At 43.7% G+C, this 22,035-nt stretch overlaps 1 protein-coding gene across 1 annotated transcript in view; it reads left to right on the top strand.

Moving 5' to 3' along the window:
* PIP4K2A (phosphatidylinositol-5-phosphate 4-kinase type 2 alpha) overlaps window positions 1-22,035 on the top strand; it is a 181,936-nt gene that overhangs the window by 95,695 nt on the left and 64,206 nt on the right. Inside the window, exons 2-3 of the mRNA XM_005687933.3 lie at window positions 13,678-13,775; window positions 15,463-15,559. Of these exons, the coding sequence (XP_005687990.1) occupies window positions 13,678-13,775; window positions 15,463-15,559 (195 nt within the window). The remainder of the gene's footprint in view (window positions 1-13,677; window positions 13,776-15,462; window positions 15,560-22,035) is intronic.

Below are 22,035 nucleotides of genomic sequence, written 5' to 3'. Positions count from 1 at the left end.
TATGATGGAGCAGGTGTTGAAAGTTGACCCCTTGCCTTAAGACAGATAAAAATATAATTCGCAAACATTTCAACTGCCTGTTTTTTCCTGCCTCTATAATTGGTTCTAATTTGCCATGCCTGCCCCTTTGAAACCTCAGAACTTTCAAACTGCTCTTCAATTTACAATCTAAGTTGTAGTGAGAGCCACACCATTCCAAGAGCAGGCTTTGTGCTAGAATCATCAAGACATCAGCTTTGAAAATTCTGCATTATTTCAGCCTATATTTGTTACAAGATTACAAAATTGTTTCCAAATAAGAGCCAATATTTGTTAATATAAATATATTTTTTAATATATGGAATAAGAAAATAGATATCAGATAGTAAAAATCAGATACAACTTTTAGGTGATCTTCCCCCACGACCACAAACTTGCTAAGAAAATTAGTAGAGACAGTAAGAGAAAAGGTATAGTGCCTCTATCATATTCTTCGTTATTAGAACATTAGGTTGCTACCACCATCATAAAATATGAACTTAAGTATATAAATTGGGGCAATGTCCCCATTTTATAAATAAATTGATGTAATACAAACAGTTCTTAGAAAGCTTGTTTAGAAGGTACTTGAACGGGGTGGTTATAGGTATTACACCTAATTTGGGCAAATCTGTATACTAGAGGCAGTCTACCTAATTTCTTTCTTTAAAAAAAAAAATCTTTATTTTACTTTTTAACTGGGTGTTTAAAATTTTTATTTATTTATTATTTATTTATTTTGGCCATACCAAGAGGCATGCAGGATCTTAGTTCCCCAACCAGGGATCAAATCCATGCCACCCCACTCCCTTCTCCCCCCACTGCAGAGAGTGTGAAGTCCTAACCACTGGACTACCAGAGAAGTCCCTACCTAATTTCTTAAAGTTTATTATTTTAACCCTCAATGTTATTATCTCTCTCTGCTTCCTGGCTCCCTGCAAGCTCTCGCTCCCCACCCTTTCCAGAAACAGTGAGGTCTGGACAAGAGCATGAAGAGACTTGTGCAATCTCCGTGACCTATTCTGGGTCACATTATGGAAAATATTTTCTTAGAAATGTGCCTGAGGCCATTTTGTACACCTTTGGGGGAGAACCAGGGAAAGTTCCAATTCACATTTAAACGGCCCCCCCGCACTAGACTGTCCAGCTGTGATTTGTCCCAGTCCATCCTGGAATACCCTTAACTCTTATCTCATGGTGGTAGTAATTTTAGTTTTCGACTTATTCACTTTCTAAAGCCAGTGAACTCTAGGGCAGAAATGTGCAGAGTAAATTATTGGTTGGGAGGAATCCTATGCTTATCAACCAGAGAGTCACAAAGGAATTTGTTTTAAAGGATGAGTCCAGTAAGTGGAAAGAATCTATTTTCAGACACTGATATGAGAGGAGGGGGGGAAAGAGGCTTTTTTGTTTTTTTATCATTAATGGTGAATTTGTATCCCTTTTTAAAGTTGTAAAGTCAGGATCCTTTTGTAGAAGCTGAAGCAATCGCAAAACTTGTCAAGTCTAGGGGATCTGGTATGACATAATTATTGTTTGGCTTCCCTAAGAAATCAATTAAAGTTAAAATAGTATCCAGAATTACATTCGTGTCAAGTCATGCACTGCAGTTCTTTTACCCCTTGGGTCTTTACTGATCTTGAATTCTGTGTGCTTATCTGGCCTGTTCTCATTGTTCAGCCTATCGACTTGATTGTTGTTATAGTTGAATTGTGTTTTAAAATATGCACTCATATTTAAGTGGTAGGAAATGTTCGGGAGATAAACTAAGCCCTCTTCAATCTGTGTCTTGAGATTTTGAGGAGGAATAAATAGGCCTTTTAAGATAATTCCCACTCTTGTCACGTCCAACTTGCCCCAGTCTGTGATGTGTTCTGCCCACCAGCACGCATACCTCCATACCCAGCACCATGCCCTGTGGCTTCATGTTCTGGGCACCTCTTTCATCTGAATATGGCCTAATTTGTGGTAAATTGTCTATTATAATCAGATTAAATATCTCAATGTCTGTACTACCTGTGTGAGATTTCCTCATCTGTGTTTTTTCAGTCCTTTTTGTTTAAGCTTGCCTGAATGAAAACCAATAGAATTCTGTATTCATCTGGGGACACAGTATTTAGAGTGAAATACATCTAAATTAATGAAGTGTCATTAATAATGCCTCACAATTTGTAAACATATTCTTGACTCAAAAAAAAAAGCTTTCTGAATTAGTGAAGTTGATGTTTCAGATGTCTCAGTGTGGAAACGCTGTGTGGGGACATGTTTGTATACCTTTACTTTAGAACCATTACCAGCTGGGTCTCACTTATTTATTTCTTGTCCAGTAATTGTTTATTATTCTCATTTTTGCAGCTTACCTGCGTCTTGGTTTTCTTGCCAGTACGAATTCAGTGTTACTTCTGCAGGAATGACACCCATTGCAATCAGCAGATTTAATTCACAAAACAAATAAGAAAACATACTTTACAGTGTCAGGTAACTTGAGTGGGATAGAAATTTGAATGTTTTGCTGAAGAGAGTGATCAAGATACCTTTTCTGAGTTGGGTCATATGGTATGTTACAAAAGGGAAAGTCACATGACTTTTACTGTACCATGTGTTCATCATATTTTTTCATAAGGGAAAACTCAACCATTTGCTTTAATACATAATTGCTTGAGAAATTGATTTTGTATCCTTTAAGGATACACTTTAGGATTCATTAAGGTTATGGAACATTGAGGAATATTTATTTTCCTTTTTTTTTTAAATTGAACTATACTTGATTTACAGTATTTCCCTTTTTTTTGAAATGATAAGGAATGTCAGAGAAGTAAGCTCAGAAATACAGGTCTTTCCAAATTTAGATTGCACTTATTAAAATTACAGCTGAGGTTAATTGTAGATTGTGGTGCATATTCAATTAAACATGCATTTAACCATTTATTCTAAACATCTATGTAATTACTCCTTAGAGGAAAAAAGGAAAAGACTCCTTTAGAAGCTTTTAACACAGTGAAGACTTGAGTTGTGGGTGGACAGCTTTGTCGCTTGCTCAGAGGCTGTCAGAATCTCCAAAGGATCTTAGGGCCTGCCAGCCTCGCTCTCTGACTTGCATATTTGAGGTAACTCATGTGAGTTGCATGACTGAAGAGGGTTTAGGCAGGACTAGTTTACCTAATCTCACTAAGCCTCAATTTCTTATCTGGAAAATGGAGACAATACTAACAGCACCTACTCCATTTGGTTGAAGACTGTTTGAGCTACTGTGTCTAGAGTGCTGAATGTGATGCTTGTCAGATGTCCACGAAGTGTGAGCAGCAAGGTTAATGCCAAATGTCAACAGGAGTCAAGGTCAGAGGGAGCCTAGAACTCACCAGCTCCTCCCATCCTCTTTTATCCACCCCCTCCATGTCAAAGGTATCTTTCCCCTCTACACACTCCTCCCCATACCACCACCCGCCCCCCAACAATCCCCCCTTCACCCCCTGCAGAACTGTAATACAATCAGGAACATTTGGACACTTTGAACTGATCCTTTTACTCACCCTCCCATCCCCGCTTTGCCCCTGTGTCTATTGAGGTTCACAACAAAGCCGCTTTATTTAATGTCTGATGCTGGGCCCCGGCACCGTCCACGCTGATGCCCGATGGCTAAGCAGAAAGTCTGGGCTGGTCCACACCAGCCTGTCTACTACACCGTGCCTGGCACAGTGTAAACATGAGCAAGAGACCCTTCCCGGGGCACCCAGCCTACTGCTCCTCTGTGAGGGTATCTGCAATAAACTTTTACAATCACAAGCATTATAGGACCGTGGACGTGACTGTCATTACAAACAGAAAGGGAAAAGCTATTTGCCTAAGTGGTTTGACAACTATTAACTACTTCACAAGAATAAAGTGATATTACACCTTTGTTGTGAGAGTTTGTTCAATATTTGTTACCCAAAGAAACCATAAATGCGGCCTTAATAATAGAACTTCAGTTTATTATTTAAGTAACCTAGTGAAAGTTTAATAAGTAAACTCCAAAGTACTTTTATCTCCATAAATTAAAAACTATTTAGATTTCATGATGTGTGCCTCTTCCTATGGAGGTGTGTTATTTTTTCCTCCAAAATAGTAATGGTTAAACCAAATATTTTTTATTTCTTTTATAAATACTATATAGCATATATAAATGAAACTATGTGTTTGTGTTTCCAGTATCTATGGAATAGCTATAAAGCAGAAACAAGTATAACTGCTTTGTTAAAATACTGATGCAAGCTAATAACGATAAACCGTTCTCTGCCAGTTCCCAGGTAGGCTATATAGAATGGTTAGACCAGGTAGAATGCCAAACTGAAGATTTTGAAACCCAAGAATATTGTTCTAAAGTCAAGATCACAGTCCCTCACTGCACATGGAATACAGAAGAAATAGAATCAACCCAACCTTATTCGAGTTGATATAGCTCATAGTCATGATCTGCATCAGCTCGTTCATGTGAATCAGAGACAAGAATATAGTTTAGTTTGTGTGATGTCACAGTAATAGGTTACAGGAGAGAATTATCCAGGCCTTTTATCAGGCAGTGCTGTAATGAATATATCTTGTAAAACTGATGAATGACTGGTGAGTCCCATATATAAAAAAATAAAATGTGCTTGTAGAAAAAAGAGGGGGCTCATGGACACACTATCGGAAAGTATCGTCTACTAATTAAGAGCTTCCTTTAAGCGTAGGTCCTGTGATTTGTGAAGTGTTTGTTTACAAGTCATTAAATCTAGCTACTCACCTGACTGAGGGGTATGGGGAGAGGATTTGGGGGGAAAGAGAAACTCAAAAGAAATGTGAAGGCATCGTGAAGGAAAGGCAGTCTGGACAAAACGCCCATGGAGTAGCTGGTAGCTGTCTAATATTATACAAGTCAGTGTCAAATCGTCCTTGATGATGAAGGCCCGGCTGTATCAGGATATGCTCCCATCTGCACAGTGAGGCTTAGACTGGAGGACCACTAAGGGTCTCTCTTAATTTCATCATCTTATTATTTTTTCATATTTATTTATTTGGCTGCACCAAGGCTTATTTGGGGCACAAGGGATCTAGTTCCCTGACCAGGGAACCCCTACATTGGGAACTCAGAGTCGTAGCCACTAGACCACCAGTTCAGTCCAGTTCAGTTCAGTTACTCAGTCGTGTCTGACTCTTTGCGACCCCATGAATTGCACCATGCCAGGCCTCCCCTGTCCATGACCAACTCCTGGAGTTCACTCAAACTCACGTCCATCGAGTCAGTGATGCCATCCAGCCATCTCATCCTCTGTCGTCCCCTTTTCCTTCTGCCCCCAATCCCTCCCAGCATCAGAGTCTTTTCCAATGAGTCAACTCTTCGCATCAGGTGGCCAAAGTACTGGAGTTTCAGCTTTAGCATCATTCCTTCCAAAGAAATCCCAGGGCTGATCTCCTTCAGGATGGACTGGTTTGATCTCCTTGCAGTCCAAGGGACTCTCAAGAGTCTTCTCCAACACCACAGTTCAAAAGCATCAATTCTTCGGTGCTCAGCCTTCTTCACAGTCCAACTCTCACATCCATACATGACCACTGGAAAAACCATAGCCTTGACTAGACGGACATTTGTTGCCAAAGTAATGTCTCTGCTTTTGAATATGCTATCTAGGTTGGTCATAACTTTCCTTCCAAGGAGTAAGCGTCTTTTAATTTCATGGCTGCAATCACCATCTGCAGTGATTTTGGAGCCCCCCAAAAATAAAGTCTGACACTGTTTCCACTGTTGCCCCATCTATTTCCCATGAAGTGATGGACCAGATGCGATGATCTTCATTTTCTGAATGTTGAGCTGTAAGCCAACTTTTTCACTCTGCTCTTTCACTTTCATCAAGAGGCTTTTTAGTTCCTCTTCACTTTCTGCCATAAGGGTGGTGTCATCTGCATATCTGAGGTTATCAATATTTCTCCCAGCAATCTTGATTCCAGCTTGTGCTTCTTCCAGCCCAGCGTTTCTCATGATGTACTCTGCATATAAGTTAAATAAGCAGGGTGACAATATACAGCCTTGACGTACTCCTTTTTCTATTTGGAATCAGTCTGTTGTTCCATGTCCAGTTCTAACTGTTGCTTCCTGACCTGCATACAGGTTTCTCAAGAGGCAGGTCAGGTGGTCTGGTATTCCCATCTCTTTCAGAATTGACCACCAGGGAAGTCCCAGATTTCATCATCTAATGATTCTCCATAAACCAAGCTATAAGCGCAGTCGGCTTTGATTTCTTGTCTCTTTTTTCCTCTAATAATGAGGGCCAAGCGTTCCCTCCTTCGTGGGAGGAACTCCTGGTTTGTGAAGATGGAGCTTGCCAAAATGTATTGAAATGAAACACTAGTCATGCCTTCCATCCCTCAAGAGCCACGCCGGGCTTCACTGCCTCCCAGAAGCCCTTCTGTGCATCTGCCCCAGCCCGCTGCCCCGAGTTCCCGGGACACGTAGTGTCTGGACTCCAGCTTCATCCTTCACTCTGTGTGCTCGTGGCTCCATCAGCTGCAGCTTGAGGCTCTCTGTGGTCAGGGAGGAGGGTTTTGTACTGACTTTCCATTTCCGAGTGATTATCCTAGAATTAACTTCACTGCTCATTCCAACTAGCAAAAACCTCAAACCTGAAGAAGCCTGGTCCTCCCTAATCAGCACCAGCTCCCTGCAGCCCAGCTCTGGGGAATATCACTCCTTGGGTTCCCCTGGCACCCTGTGCACTGACTATCACTGTGCCCAAAGCCCAGCCGCGTTTCTCCCTTCAGACTTGTTCTCCAACGTCTGCAATCACTTTTTCCAGTTGTCTGTGTTCCCTCTAAGCCGCCACATGCCTCCCTCCTCAGCAGAGCCTCAGGGCTCCTCCTTCTCAGGGAAAAAAGGAGCCAGTGGACGGGAACCCCTCTCCGCTCTGGTCAGCTTCCGCCACTTCTTCAGGGCCCCCTTTCCCTCTTCTCCATTTTTTTAGCAAAACGATGGGACGGCCTACTTTATTGTAAAACACTGTTGGCCACAGATCGGTAGAAAGTCAGTGAAAGTAGGAAAAGTGGGAGAGGGATTGAGGAAAGGAATTGAGAGTCGCTGGTTTATTGGCCTTCTCTTTGTTTTATAAAAGAGGTGTGGTTGTGGGGGGAAAGTAAAATCAATGTGGAAGTGCTATCAAAAATCTGTTGATTCCAATAGCAGAATTAGTGAGTCAAAATTATTATTTTGACATTGTTGCTTAGATACACTTTGTATGTACCTGTTGGCTGTTTGGAGGGGCTGCCTCCCCAAAGCCCATTTCCTTCAGGCAGGCTTGGAGCCCAGTGACCCCAGCCTCCCCAGGAAGGAACATCCCTTCTTTGGACTCAGCCCCTCTCTCCATCCTCACCGTCTCTCTCCTTCCAGGCTTCTGAGAAACTAGCCCGGCCCAGGTCGGCCTTCCCCCACCTCCCCTCCTCAGTGTCCCGGGCCTGGCTTCCTTTGCTGTCCTCCACTAATCCCCCCACCTGAGGCCCCCTGACATCTCCCGCTGCCACACTCCAATCTTCGTCCTACTCCACTTCATGCCTTCATCCTCAGGGCCTTGCACCCTCGACCCTGCTTCCTGGAAACCCCCTCCCCCTGCCCCCTCCGCTCCAGGCTGGCCCCTCCTTCACCTCCACCCCCGCCCTGGTCCTGCCTCTGTCCTGCTTGCTCATGGTCTGATGACCTCCTTCCTCCCAACACCTATCACTGTTGGAACTTGACATTGCGCACTTCTTCCATTAATGTGTGGACCTCTCTAGACACAGTGTGAGAATGAACAAAGGTCTCTGCATGGCAGCCAGCAAAGTGGATGCTCACATGAAAAGGATGGATGTGGAATACATATCAGTGAGGGAAATTCACAGATTACACATTCCACTGGGGCTGGAAGGTTGTCATGCTTTTACCACAAAACATTTTTCTGAGCAGGAACCAGATAGAGCAAAAAGGATCCCCAAAGTGTCTCTCTTCCCGCTGGCTTTCCAAAGAGATACTGTTACCAACACAGATGTCAGCAGCACGAGGGAGGGGGGGATGGATTTCTATGTTCCCACTTCTAGACTGGGTTTTGTTTTCTCAGAAATTGCTAGAAGCCGAGATGTGATAGGAATCATTATGTTCTCTCCAACTTCTATTTAGTTTGGTGAATATGAAGTTGGTTGCTCCTTCACTTTTCCTTGTCACCCTATAAATTTCCTCTGCTTTTATTTCTCATCTATTTCCACAAGATATTGAGAAATGGATTTAATTGCTATCCAGCTTTGTTCTAACTGTGCTTGTCACAAGACTTGGTTTTCAGTTCTGATTCTTTTTTTTTCCCTCTGAACTTTGACAGTCCAGTGCTAGCATCAAGATGTATAGATGTTAATTTTTCACAGATATACTCTGAGAATTATTTAATATTGTAAGATACTTGAGTAAACTGAATGGGAGAGATTATATGATTTTAAGTTAGTCTAGTGTCTTGATTAAGTGGAAGTTTCATAAGTTTTTATAGGCCATAACACAAAGGAGATTTTAATAGTCTAGAATGGGCTAAAACTGATGCTTGATAAAGTTATTACCATAATTTCATAGCAACAGATTTTAATTTGGCTTTGCACAAATACAGCTGATACAGCATTATCCCAAGAAAACGATTTACTTGAAGAGGTTATAGAGACCATCAGTTTATATGGGCTAATGATTAAGGTTGTTTGGGGTGAATATAAAGTGGTTGTAGGTTGTAATCCAGTACAATGCATTTAGGGGATTATTTTGATTATCTTGGAACATAAATATTCTCTAATTATATTTTATCATTTGCTGTTTTAAGCATCTGCTGCTGTTTATACATGTGGTCCCCAAAATGCGCCAAAGTGCCCAGGGCGATGCAGCAAATTCCCCAGGAGTGCCCTGGGATATTTTAAAATTTCAAGGGAACCATGATGATCTCAGCATCTGCGAGACACCATGCAAACTACTAATTTGAGGGAGTTCACAATTTCAACTTCATGCTACTTCCTCTAGTACAATGATAATCTTTGGGAAACTGAAATCTTAATGGTTATGTTAAAAAACAAAAAACAAAAACAAATACCACTTGAAAGTCAGCGTGGATCCAGAAATGAGGGTAGTGGTATCCAATCCAAAAATTCATGCAGGGCTCAACATAATATAATTCTATCCATGAGATTTCCCAGGCAAAAATACTGGAGTGGGTTGTCTTTTCCTTCTGCAGGGAATCTTCCTGACTCAGGGATCAAATCGATGTCCCTTGCATTGGCAGGCCAATTCTTTACCACTGAGCCACCAGGGAAGACACATTAAGTATTACATGGATATAATATATATTTTATAACTATTGCTGATAGCTGGCATGTACGTTTCTGTCATAGGGTTGTGGTTTTTTTTTTAAGTATTAAAGTACTTAATTTTTAGAACAAGCAATTCTTCAACATGATTCAAAAATCAAAAAACATAAAAAGAGGACTTCCCTGGTGGTACAGTGGATAAGAATCTGCCTGCCAAGGCGGGGGACATGGGTTTGATCCCTGGTCCAGGAAGATTCCACATGCTGAGGAGCAATGAAACCTGTGAGCCACAGCTTCAGAGCCTTTGCACTCTAGAGCCCTCGAGCCACAACTACTGAGCCTACTTGCTGCAACTGCTGAAACCTAGGCACCTACAGCCCACGCCCTGCAACAAGAGAAGCCACCGCAGTGAGAAACCGGAACCCCACAATGAAGAGTAGCCCCCCCGCTTGCCAAAACTAGAGAAAGTCCAAGTGCAGCAACGAAGACTCAATTCAACCAAAAGTAAATAAAATGAATTTTTTAAAAAGGCATAAAAAGGAACACAGTGAGAAGTCTCCCCATCTTGGCTGATGGCGGCTCCATCTTCTGACTGTTTAGACCAAAGTGCCTTTCTGACACTCCCCCACCCAGAACTGCTGAAAATCACATCATCTCTACTTTCAGTAAATACCCACGATCTGATTCCCTGTCTCTGACTACACTGTTGTCATCATGGCCCAAACAGGCTATTACAGGAATTCTCTGGTGGTCCGGTGGTTAAGACTCTGGGCTTCCACTGGTGGGGGCCTGGGTTCCATTCCTGGTCAGAGAACTAAGATCCTGCGTGCCATGCCAAAACAACAAAAATGGCAACAACAGAAACCAGGCTGTTACTACACTTGCTTGTAACTGGTCTCCCTATTTCCATGCTTGTGCCCCTGCCCCACCCCCATGAGCTTTTTAAACCCTGCGTTAAATGATTTCATTGCTTTATCACCCAGGAGCTGCAAGGGCTCCCATATCTCTCAGAGTAAAAGCCAGAGTCTTTCTAGTGACATGCAAGGCCCTTCGGAAACCATTTCCCCTTACCTGTAACCTCAGCTCTTACTGTCTCTCCCCTCATTAATCTGTTCCAGCCACAGTGGCCTCCTTGTTCCAAGCATTCCAGGCATGTCCCCACCCCAGGGCCTTTGCACTGGCATGTTAAATCTCATCTTCTCCAAACCTTGGCCTACTGGAATCCACGCTATTTTAAATAGTTCAGTGACCCTCACCCTGTACTGATGAGCATTCCCTAGTTTTCCTGTCCTACTCTTTCTCCTTTTTCTATAGCCTTTTAACCTAGTAGATCATTCGTTTCTAACATGGTAGTTTACTAAGTTTATTGTTTTATCTTCTGACTCTTCCCACTAAAACAGAAGCTCCAGAGGGCAGGCATCTTAATCTGTTTTGTTCCACCATGTATCCCCAGCGTCTGGAAGAATAATACTTGGCAATAATAGGTGTGTAACAGATACCAAGTGAATGATATTGAATATGTTGTTTAAACCCCTAACTTTCTTCATTTTGTGTCTGTCTGAACTATATCAATAAAAGCGTATGCAAATGTGCCTCTTTAATAACGGATTGCCCATTTTCCCTGAGGTTCTAACAATTTTTGCTCTGTACTCTCAGATTAATTAGGTCCTTATACCGTTGGAATCTTGCCTTCCTGGCTAATTGAACCTTTTATCACTGTGTCTAGACCTTCTTTGTCCTCAGTAATGCTTTTGTCTTATTCATTTATTTGATATTAATAAAACTAGGCTAGCTTTCCAGCAATTTTTAGTACTATGTAATATATTTTTTCTATTCCTTAAGTTGTGATGTATTTGACAAATTATGTTTTAAGTTGTCTCATGCACATCACTTATAGTTTTTAATTCATTTTGACAACCTTTAGTTTTAACTGCTAGTTTATTTATGCCTATTGTGATTATGTATATATCCAGATTTATTTCTATCAGTAACTTTCTATTTGTCCCACTTTTGCTGTGCAAAAATTTCTTTCTTCCTGCTTGTGTTTCCTTTTTTTTAACTGAGTTTTCTCTTCTTACTCTGTTTTTCTGTTTGGATGTTATACACTGTGTTTCTTATTCTTTTAATGTTTGCCCTTAAACTTATGGCATAATACTTAACATCTACAGTTAATCTCTCACGTCTCCTCCTGAACAGGACATGAGCACTATAACCACTATTCTTTATTTGTTTTTAAATTTTTCACTGTGACACACAGCATGTAGGATCTTAGTTCCCTGTCCAGGGATCGAACCCATGCCCCCAGAATTGGAAGCTTGGAGTCTTATCCACTGGACCACCAGGGAAGTCCCTTCTTCACACATTTTGTACATAGTCTTAATTTCCCATTCTGTATCTGATTGTTCTACTAGCTGAAGTCTTGAACATAATATCAGTTTTCTGTTAACTCTCATTTCTTTGTGCCCCCAAGTTTGATTGCACTTCATCTGTGGGAATCCTGAAGGACTGTGTTAGGAGTGCTTTCTTCCACGCACCATTTGCATTTATTTCCCCTGGCCGTTGGGACCACTTTTGCTTCCTTCGAGAGTTCTAGTTTAGTGCTGCAGTCTTGGGCTGAGCTCCCCAGCTATCCTTCGACCCAAACTGTGAAATTGGCATTTATCTTCACAGAAGCCCCTCCTTTCAGGCTTACTTAATGGTCTCCACATGCCCTATGGATTAAACTCACTTTATGGGAAGGAGCGAGTCTTAACAATTTCCTGTACTTTCTATGAAACCAGCAATGGATTAACAACTCTGATGTATCAAGAAACTCATTTTGCTTTTTGTTTTTGAAACTAAGAACCCCTGCCATGCATCTTCCATTTACTTTGCAAAGATATCACTTTGCTGACAAAGGTCCATAGAGTCAAAGCTATGGTTTTTCTAGTAGTCATGTACAGATGTGAGAGCTGGACCATAAAGAAGACCAAGCGCCGAAGAATTGATACTTTCGAACTGTGGTGCTGGAGAAGACTCTTAAGAGTCCCTTGGATTGCAAGGAGATCAAACCAGTCAATCCTAAAGAACATCAACTCTGAATATTCATTGGGAGGACTGATGCTGAAACTCCAATACTTTGGCCACCTGATGCGAACAGTTAACTCATTGGAAAAGGGCCTAATGCTGGGAAAGATTGAAGCAATGAGAAGAGGGTGGCAGAGGAGGAGATAGTTAGATAGCATCATCAACTCAATGGACATGTATTTGAGCAAACTCCAAGAGACAGTGAAGGACAGGGAAGCCTGCAGTCCGTGGGGTTGCAAACTTAACGACTGAACCCATAAACCTTTAACATGATTTTTATTACTAGTAACCAGGGAGTTATCACTTGGGAGCTAAATACAGAAATAATTAACCAAGAGAAGGTTCAGCTTTTTCAGTCAGGTGTCAAAAGCTGTCCTAGCCATTCATGGGAATGTAAACCAAGATGATTAACCTCTTATTCTCTGTAACCACATAAAGGTGTGCCTTTGTCTTGACCCCTGTCCAACCCACTTCCCTGTCAACTAACCCCATGGCCATATGTTTCTTTTCTTTTCTTCCTGAAGTTTCCTCTTCTGGTAAATTCAGAAGAGGAATTTACCAGGAATTTACCCTAACCCTAATATTTATTTTTAAATTAGGTCCCATAAGAAAGGTAAAGACTGCATGGATGACAGTGTACCTTTTAAGTACCTCCAAAGTATAAAGAAACAGTCATATCCACTAATTCAACAAATTCTTTCTTTATGTGGCTGTGCTGGGTCTTTGTTGCGGCACCCAGGGTCTTCGATGTTCATTGTGGCAGGTGGGTTCTAGTTCCCTGACCAGGGATCAACCCAGGTCCCCTGCATTGGGAACCGGAAGTCTTAGCCACTGGACAACCAACAAAAGAAGTCCCTCCACAAATATTTATATCCGAAATTAAAAGGCCCTCTTTCTCAGGTAGTATTTACAGAGGGAAGTTGCCCTGGACATGTGATCAAAGGAGCTCTGGGTTGAGGCTCTGGAGAGGACGTGGGAAGATGGATAGAGAGGAGCCGGGACAGCTGGCTGTGAGGGTTCACCCCCAGAACCCCTCTCTTGCCCCTGCCATCCTGGAGGCCGGTGCCAGGCAGGGATGAGCAGGGGAAGCCGGAGCTGGGTGTGAGGTGGGAGACCATGGTGGTGGCATAGGAGAGAGCGAGGGAAGCCGCTGCAGGATGGGAGCAGGGAGGAAAGTGGTCTGGGAGGGGTGAGCATCCACCAGGTTTCCTTGGTAAATGAAGTGTTCAAGATAAGTGCTTCCCACCTAGATGCTAACAACCTGTGCCGTTTATTTTGTTTTCCTAGATCAATGAACTGAGCCATGTTCAAATCCCTGTTATGTTGATGCCAGATGACTTCAAAGCCTATTCAAAGATAAAGGTGGACAATCACCTTTTTAACAAGTAAGTACAAGCACGACCTTTTGTAGAACTGACGTGGCTGCCAGGAGTATGGTTTTTGTGAATTTCTATAATCACATTATTTTTCAATGGGTGGGAGTAAAGTTTTGCTGATGAAGTTAATCCTGTGATAAACATAACCATCTGTCATTTTCAGAGAAGCAACAGCAGGCCCTCTTGGGTAATATCTTTTTGCCATATGGCATATTGTTCTGTATGAATATCTTATATGTTAAAAGTGATATTCTCATTACAATTAAAATGTTTGAAGCTGTAAATTGCTTGGAATTTTTTTTTAGCAGCTATAGACCTCAGCTATAGACCTTACACAAAACTCTGCTGATGATTCCTTCATGAACAGAAATGACTGCTTCCTAGAACAATAAGGAATTAAGGTGCATTTTTTAAAAATGTAATTGGAAGCCATGTTGGGCATCGAGACTATTTCTCCCTCTTTTGAATGTCATTTTAGACATCATTAGGGAGCACCTTCTGTGGCACTACACTGAGAGCCGGACATACAGGGATGGATAAGAAATATCCTGCCCTGAGACTTCCCTGGTGGCCCATGGATGGGACTTTGCCTTCCAATGCAAGGGGCACAAGTTCGATCCCTGGTCAGGGAGCTGACAGTCCTACATGCCTCAAAGCCAAAAAATCAAAACCTATAAGAAGAAGCAATATTGTAACAAAATTCGGTAACTTTTTTTTAAAGACTTTAAAAATGGTCCACATCAAAAAAAAAAATCTTAAAAAAATTTTTTTTTTTTTTTTTTTAAAGACTACTCTGCCCTCAGGGTGTTCACAGTCAGGCAAGTGATTGAAAATGGACACATGTACAAATTACCGTCATTTCCTGTCGTATGTACAGAGTACCACGATAGAGGGGTGTGTGTATGTGTGCATGTGTGAACAAAAGGGAGGAAGCAATTCTGAATGAGTGGGATGAACCCCAGAGAAATCTCTCTCACGTGAGGATCAACTGTGAAATTTCTTAATAGGGCCATGTTCTAACGTGAAGCTGCTGTGTTAATTATTCTCATAATGCTCTTTAAAGGTTGACCTTTTGAGGGGAATCTTTCCATGTGAATTTAGAATTCGATATTTACATAAAAGATAAAACAGGTCGAGCCAGGAGTGAGAGAAGGTCTTGTTTCGTAAGCTTTAGTCAGAAGGTAACCCATTAGAGGGCTTCCCTTGTGGCTCAGCTGATAAAGAATCTGCCTGCAATGCGGGAGACATGGGTTCGATCCCTGGATTGGGAAGATCCCCTGGTGAAGGGAAAGGCCACCCACTTCAGTATTCTGGCCTGGAGAATTCCACGGACTGTATAGTGCATGGGGTCACAAAGAGCCGGACACGACCGGGGGACTTCCACTTCACTCCACCCGGTGGGGGGCATGGTTTGTGCTGTGTCTGCTGCCCTTCCCTCACTCTCCAAGCCTTTCGCTTCTCTTTTACTGTCCCCCCTGAACGTCTGTCCCTTCTGCCCCCGCATCTTACTGTGCGTTGCAGCAGCTATAGACCTCAGTTCTCTTACACAAGCGTGTTCAAGCGAGTTCGCTCGAAGCCCATCTGTGCCTTCTGTGGGTGGGGCGCTCCAAGCATGTCATTGGCTGCAGGTGAGCAGGATGGTGGCAGATTCACTGTTTGTCCATCTGAACTTTATTCCACAATCTGACTGTTTCAGAGAAAACATGCCGAGCCACTTCAAGTTTAAGGAATACTGCCCCATGGTTTTCCGTAACCTGCGGGAGAGGTTTGGAATCGATGATCAGGATTTCCAGGTGAGCTGCTTTCATAACATTTATCTCAAATGGGTTTCACTCATGCCTTTTGCTCCGTAAAATAGAATTCATGTTTTTTTCATGTCAAGTAATTAGATAATAGTAACTTTCATTTTCTAGAAGACTTTTTCAGTGTGCTTTCTGAAATAAGAGGTTCTTTCGGTTAGGGCCCGTTATCAGTATGATCTCACTGTAATTTCATTGCATTTTTTCCGAGGCCCCCGTAGGGCCCTGCGGTGCAGAAAGGTTGAGTGACAGCAGCGCCGCTGTCGCCAGCCGGAGCCCGCCAGCCTGCGGGACCCTTCTGTGCTTGCGAGCTCCGGCTCTTGTGCCCCACCACGTGAAGCTGTGCCCTGTTCCTCCCCATGTTTGCCCGGTTGTCAATTTTGACTTCTAAAATCGAGTCGTGGGCTCTTGGACCTGCTGACGCACGGCCATTTCTCCTGAAAGCACACCTGGCGTCAGTTACCTGATTTTCAGAGAGCCGGCCAGATTCATAAAGGCCAAGGATTTTTTTTTTAAGAGCAGAAATCTAAGTCAGGAGATACCAGGGCTGCTTCCTGGTCTTTTATGACAGTCCAGTCATTTTATTGTGTGAATACTGACTTGTTAAATGTAATCAGTTAATTAATTTCTACTTTTTGGCCACACCACGTGGCTTGTGGGATCCTAGTTCCTTGACCAGGGATGGAACCCCACCCTTGGCAGTCAAAGTGTGCAGTCCTAAGGACTGGACTGCTGAGAATTCCTGTACCGATTTATTTTAAATCTAGTAAACACTTTCTCTCATTTGCCCCAAACCAGAAATCTAACTTATCCTGTATCACGCATCCTATTCCCTGGGTGACCTTGCAAGGTGAATATTGACACAGCTTATCCTGTACTTTCTCTTAAAGAATAGGTCCCCAAGGCAAATCAAGCTTAGTTAATAGACTTTGCTATACATCTGTGGCCTTCCTGTCCTGTCCTACTGTTGAAAGTTTTCAAGAATTTCTCATAGGCTCATTCACGCCTGAGAAGCCTTCAAGCCACCATGTTTTGAAAAAGGATCCCTAGGCTGGGAAGGTCCCCTAGAGCAGGATGTGACAACCCACTCCAGTATTCTTGCCATGGACAGAGGAGCCTGGTGGGCTAGAGTCCATAGAGTTGCACAGATTTGGACACAACTGAAGCGACTTAACACACCCACACACACACCCACACACCCACACACAGCCACACCCACCCCCCCCACCTCCCCCCCCACACACACCGCTGGCCAGGCTGCGGGTGACATTCCCTCCTCTGTGGACCAGGCCCAGGTTCCCTAGAGGCCCAGGTTCTGAGCAGAGGCTCCAGTGCGCCCCAGAGAGGGTGGAGGGGAAGCCTGCAGGGAGGATGTGGTCACGAGGTTTGCTTTTAAAAACTGAGGTGGAGCCAGCATTCATGTGTGGGCTTCGTGTGTAAGAGAGCAAGAACTTCAGTCACACGTGGACTTGACATTTACTGCTGCAAAAGCAAGTCACCTTTAAAGGATAAATTTTGGAATAGCAATATATTAGAAGATATATATATATGTATATAGAATATATTTCATATAAAATAAAAAGGAATAAGTCTCCATTATTTAAGAACTGTTAACTACATTTCAAGAGGCCATGTGAAAATAAACTGTGTACTTTAAAAAGAAGACCAACTGATAACTGACTTCCTAAGAAAATCTCCTCTCTCTGATGCTGCGTTCAAGTGTGTTTCTTCCTTTGTTCACCTTCCCCCCTTTAAAAAAAAATTTTTTTTAATAAAATAGCTACACTGGCATTTCATAGAAACTGACTTTCAGGGCCAATGCAACAGGGTCTTGTTAGATTCCTTAACTCATTACCACAGTGAAGTCATATTTCTTCTGAGAACCAGCTCTGTTAAATGAAATCTAAAAGGGACCCATTAGATCCTTAGTTGCTGAAATATTAGGACAGGAGGCTGGTTTCCCTCTCTCTTCTCCCTAAAAACAAAACCGTGTAAGTTGACATTTAAGTAAGGGCAAATAGCTGAGCACAAACTTTGAAGGCAGATTAGGCAACTGGAGGGTGATTCACATGTAACTAATTGGCAAGTCTGTTAAGCTCTTAGCCTGAGAGATCAGTACAAGGGAAAACCAGTGTGAGTGTAATTAATCATTTGAACACCACTCCTTCCCTCAGCCATGTTTGGTGCTTTTGGCATTTAGATTGCTGCTTTCTCTTTGGCAACTGTATGTTTTTTAAGCGGGTGTTTAAAGTAATTTCCGTGAACCGGATATGTGCAGTTCCTCTGCATCCACGGATTCCACCTACTGCGGGTCGAATTGCGGTTGGTGGACTCTGCGGTTTCGGAATCAGCAGGTAGGGAGGGCCGAGGGTTCAGGCCTCCCTCCCCGTTTCTGGGCTCGTTTCTCAATGTCTGTACCTCTTAAAATACTTTCAGCTGGGGCAGGGCCCCTAACTGAAGACAAGATCTTATATGTGAGGCTCAACCCACTGTATTGCCTACTCGGTTTGGAAAAGGGGAGGAACTTGTGCCAACTCTGGCTCTGGGTTGGTGCCTCCGGGCGCCTGCATACACCTAGCCTGGCACGCAGAGGTGCTGCGTGCACTTCGTGGGGTGGCGGTGCCTCATGCACTTGTGTATTTGGGGCCGGGGCGGTGGTGCCGCTTGCACGTGGGTGGGATCGGGGGCGGGGGCGGGGGCGGCAGCGGCAGCACCGTCTGGGGTCCGGACTGGAGGGGAGGTCGTGTCAGCTCCTCTGTTGTGGAGTCACTTCTCCTGAGACACTTCATTCGTTGTGGCCAGAACAGGTAACAGTTATCAATTGTCACCTAGTATCAAATTGAACTCTCTTTTCCCAGTCTGGTTTGGAAAGTGGGGTCAATGATCCGAAGTCTCGTTGTCTTTTGGAGACTCTGGATTGCTCCAGGGGCCCAGGCCCCTCCGTGTTCCCGTTGCCTTGCTGTGTTTATTTTTCTGAAGTGCTTGCTTTTTGGACAGAGGACTTAAATCTATGTGTAGTAAGGCAGCCCACCATCCAGCTCACATTCAAACCTTCATGTTAAATCAAACGCATAAGTGTTCACCACCTGCCTTGCGTTTGTAAATGCCGTATTGCTGCACCTGAAAACAGGTCAGTATGGATCCATCTGATCAAAGCAGAACATCGTGATTAAACAACTGACCTCCTCAGCCAGCTGCTAAAACCGAGAAGCTTCCCTGCTGTCTCCATAAACATTTGTTGTCTTTCCTTTGGTTTTGATTCCTTGAATGTCTTTTAAAAAACAGTTCCTGCTGTTAAAGTCAAGCAACTGTTCTAGAACACTCATTATTAACAAGAGTATCACTTAACATACATATGTAAACCTGTGTGTGTGCGCGTGCGTGTATGTATGCCCAGGGCTTCCAGATTCAGAACTTTCTCCAACTTGTTAGTGCTTGTTAAAATTACTTTGGTTTGTGATATGCTCAGAGTTGATATATATTCTTCCGATCATTGTTGGGACAATGTCTCTCCATGATCATTCTTTTAAGATGTCTTTCAAGATGAATGCTCTCCCGGAAGCCTCCACCATTACTGTTGCTATAGGTTTTGTTTCTTTGACCTCTGCCACTTTAAGCTCTAGTCCCCATAGGTGGGTGTTTTCATGCACAATTATCAACTCAGTGTGTTTATTTGCACCTACTGTGTGTCCGGCTCTGTGATAGACATAGGGAATGCAGAGGAAGAGAAAGGATGAACAAGTTCCTTTTGAAAAAAACATTACATGACAGATTCTGTAATGGATACTGGTGAGATTTACAGAAACCTAGATGTCTTGATTGTTAATGTTCTTCAAGAAAGAAGAACATCATCCCTGTTTGCAGTCTCGGAATACTGGAGCCTGTCAATGACAAGCCTAGCAAGTCAGCTGGAGACTTCAGTTAAAATTTCTGAGCTGCAGAAGAGGATTGCCCAGTGGAAACCAAAAAGTTAGGCAGGGTTACAATGGTGCTGCTGCTGCTAAGTCGCTTCAGTCTTATTCGACTGTGCGACCCCATAGACGGCAGCCCACCAGGTTCCCCCATCCCTGGGATTCTCCAGGCAAGAACACTGGAGTGGGTTGCCATTTCCTTCTCCCATGCATGAAAGTGAAAAGTGAAAGGGAAGTCACCCAGTTGTGTCCAACTCTTCGTGACCCCATGGACTGCAGCCTACCAGGCTCCTCCATCCATGGGATTTTCCAGGCAAGAGTACTGGAGTGGGGTGCCATTGCCTTCTCCGAGCAATGGTGCAGTTAATGTTAAATACACCACATAATAGAAACCCAGCCCTCTGGCTCTTTGTGAAGGATAATACCAGGCTTGCTTTTCCTCTGCTGAGTCTCCTGAATTAGAATCTCTTATTATTCGCATTTGATGTGTTTTCCTCTTTGTATTGGTAACAGAGGATTCTAATTTTAAAAGCTAACATTTTATTAAACTTGTTTCCAGCTCAAAAATTCTCAAGTGTCAAAGACCTGTAATATGTACTAAACTTGGGGAAAAAATTCTACCATTATCTCTAAAGTCTATCATGGTGTTTGTAGTTTTCCCAATAACTGAAACTGTCTGAAGGTGGAAGCTGAGTGTAGCTTGTCTACCAGGTTTGCAGGTACAGGGGTGAGCACCAGCCTGGCTCTGGACAGTTAAGAAACATTTGAGGAAGAAAGGGAGGAAGGGCTGAGGGGAAATTCCTGGGAGAAACGAGCCTCTGTACCAGAATGCGGAGGCCAGAGCCAGATGGTGGTGGGCTAGTGGAGAGGAAAAAGGGAACTCAAACTGGGAACTGGGAAAAAGAGCTCCACTGGATTCTCCAGCCCAAGAGCAGCCCTGAGGATTTTTCTTTTTTAAGATTTACTTATATTTATTTTGTCCGTGGTGGGTCTTCGTCGCTGCACCCAGGCTTTTCTCTAGTTGCGGTGAGTGGGGGCTACTCTCTAGTTCCGATGCAAGGGCTTCTCATTGCAGCGGCTTCTCTTGTTTCGGAGCTGGGGTTCAGCAGTTGCAGTGCATGAGAGCTTAGTTGCTCTGTGGCACGTGGGATCTTAGTTCCCCAATCAGGCACCGAACCCATGTCCCTTTCATTGCCAGGCAGATTCTTAACCACTGGACCACCAGGGAAGCCCCAGCACTGTGGATTTTGCACAGGGGAGTAATATGATGACATCTTGATTTTCTAAAAGCAAATCGAGGTGGTTACGTGTAGAATGCATCAAAGGGAGGTAGAGAAATTAGGAAGCTATGAAATACCCCAACGAGTTAAGAGGCCTGAACGAGGGCACTTGGCACAGACAGGGTTGAGCTGAGAGCAGCTTCACGGGATGGGGAGAAGGGAAAGCCCGGGATCAAAGGACAGGAGCCGAGGTGTCAGACCCTGAGAAAGCAGACGCGTGGGGGTGCCGGTCAACAGGGGAGGGAAGTGTGGGCATGGGGGAGGGAGAGAGGAAGTGAGTTTTTAGCCTGTGAATGTGGAGGTGACCTGGAGGTGCCTGTGTGAGGCTAGTCAGCATGTAGTTGGGCATCCCGGGACTGGGGTCAAGCGCAGAGGCCCAGATCTGGGGGTGAAAGACACAGTGGTTCTCGTCCTGTCTGCACTGCGAGTTTGCTGACTTGAGTCAAGTAAGCTCTTTTATTCCTGTGTAACTGTCTGTCATCTCTTGGGTTTGCCCTGCCCGCTCTTTCACAGTTTCTCCTTGCATGTATTGGCCTCTCAGCTTAGTTACCACGAACCTCACAATGAACATCGGACAGAAATTCTGCCTGGGCTGAAAATCAAAGGGCGCCCATCAGCCCTCAGTTTGGACAGGTCTCTGAATAGACTTTTGGGAAAACTCCCTCCTGGCCCATCAGCACTCTCGGGTGTTTTTCATATGCTTTTTTTGTTGCTTCTTAAGCGTTGAATCAATTCCTGCCCCATCCCAAATTGCCCTACCTGGCAACTCAGGCTGGCTGTGAGCCCTCGTTTTCCATTCCTGAACTCATGTTGGGTGAAGTCTTGCGATTTTCAGCCGAGCGCTGACAGTCACTTCCGCCCAGGGAGCTCCTGTCCAGGTCGGACACTGCCTCGGACATAGGCCTCTCGTATTTTAGTCTCAGTCAGGTACCAACCCGAGCTTTTCAAAGGCAGCCTTACGGCACGCAGACGCTCCTGTAACTGTCTTTCTCTGCCGGTCATTACCGTTCGTTTCTGTGTCCTTCTTTTATGCTCAGTTGTTTCATTATTAATACGTGTTCAATTGCACTGCGTCTCACCCGCCTCTGCAATGAAAGCCATTCCACGCCTGGGATCACTGCTCAGACTTTCTTTGAAATTCCCCAGGAGGGTAATCCAAGGATTTAAACCAGTGGGCTTTTAATCCTTGATGATGATGTTCTTGTTTGAGTGTTGGCCTTGCCCTCCCTGATGGGGTCAGAGGACCATCTGCTCACTCACACCATCAAATGCAAAGCCA

This window comes from Capra hircus, chromosome 13 (genome assembly GCF_001704415.2).
Source record: "Capra hircus breed San Clemente chromosome 13, ASM170441v1, whole genome shotgun sequence".
In the NCBI taxonomy this organism is placed as follows: Eukaryota; Metazoa; Chordata; class Mammalia; order Artiodactyla; family Bovidae; genus Capra; species Capra hircus.
The sequence above is the reverse complement of the archived record's forward strand: the minus strand, read 5'-3'. Positions and strand labels throughout refer to the sequence as shown.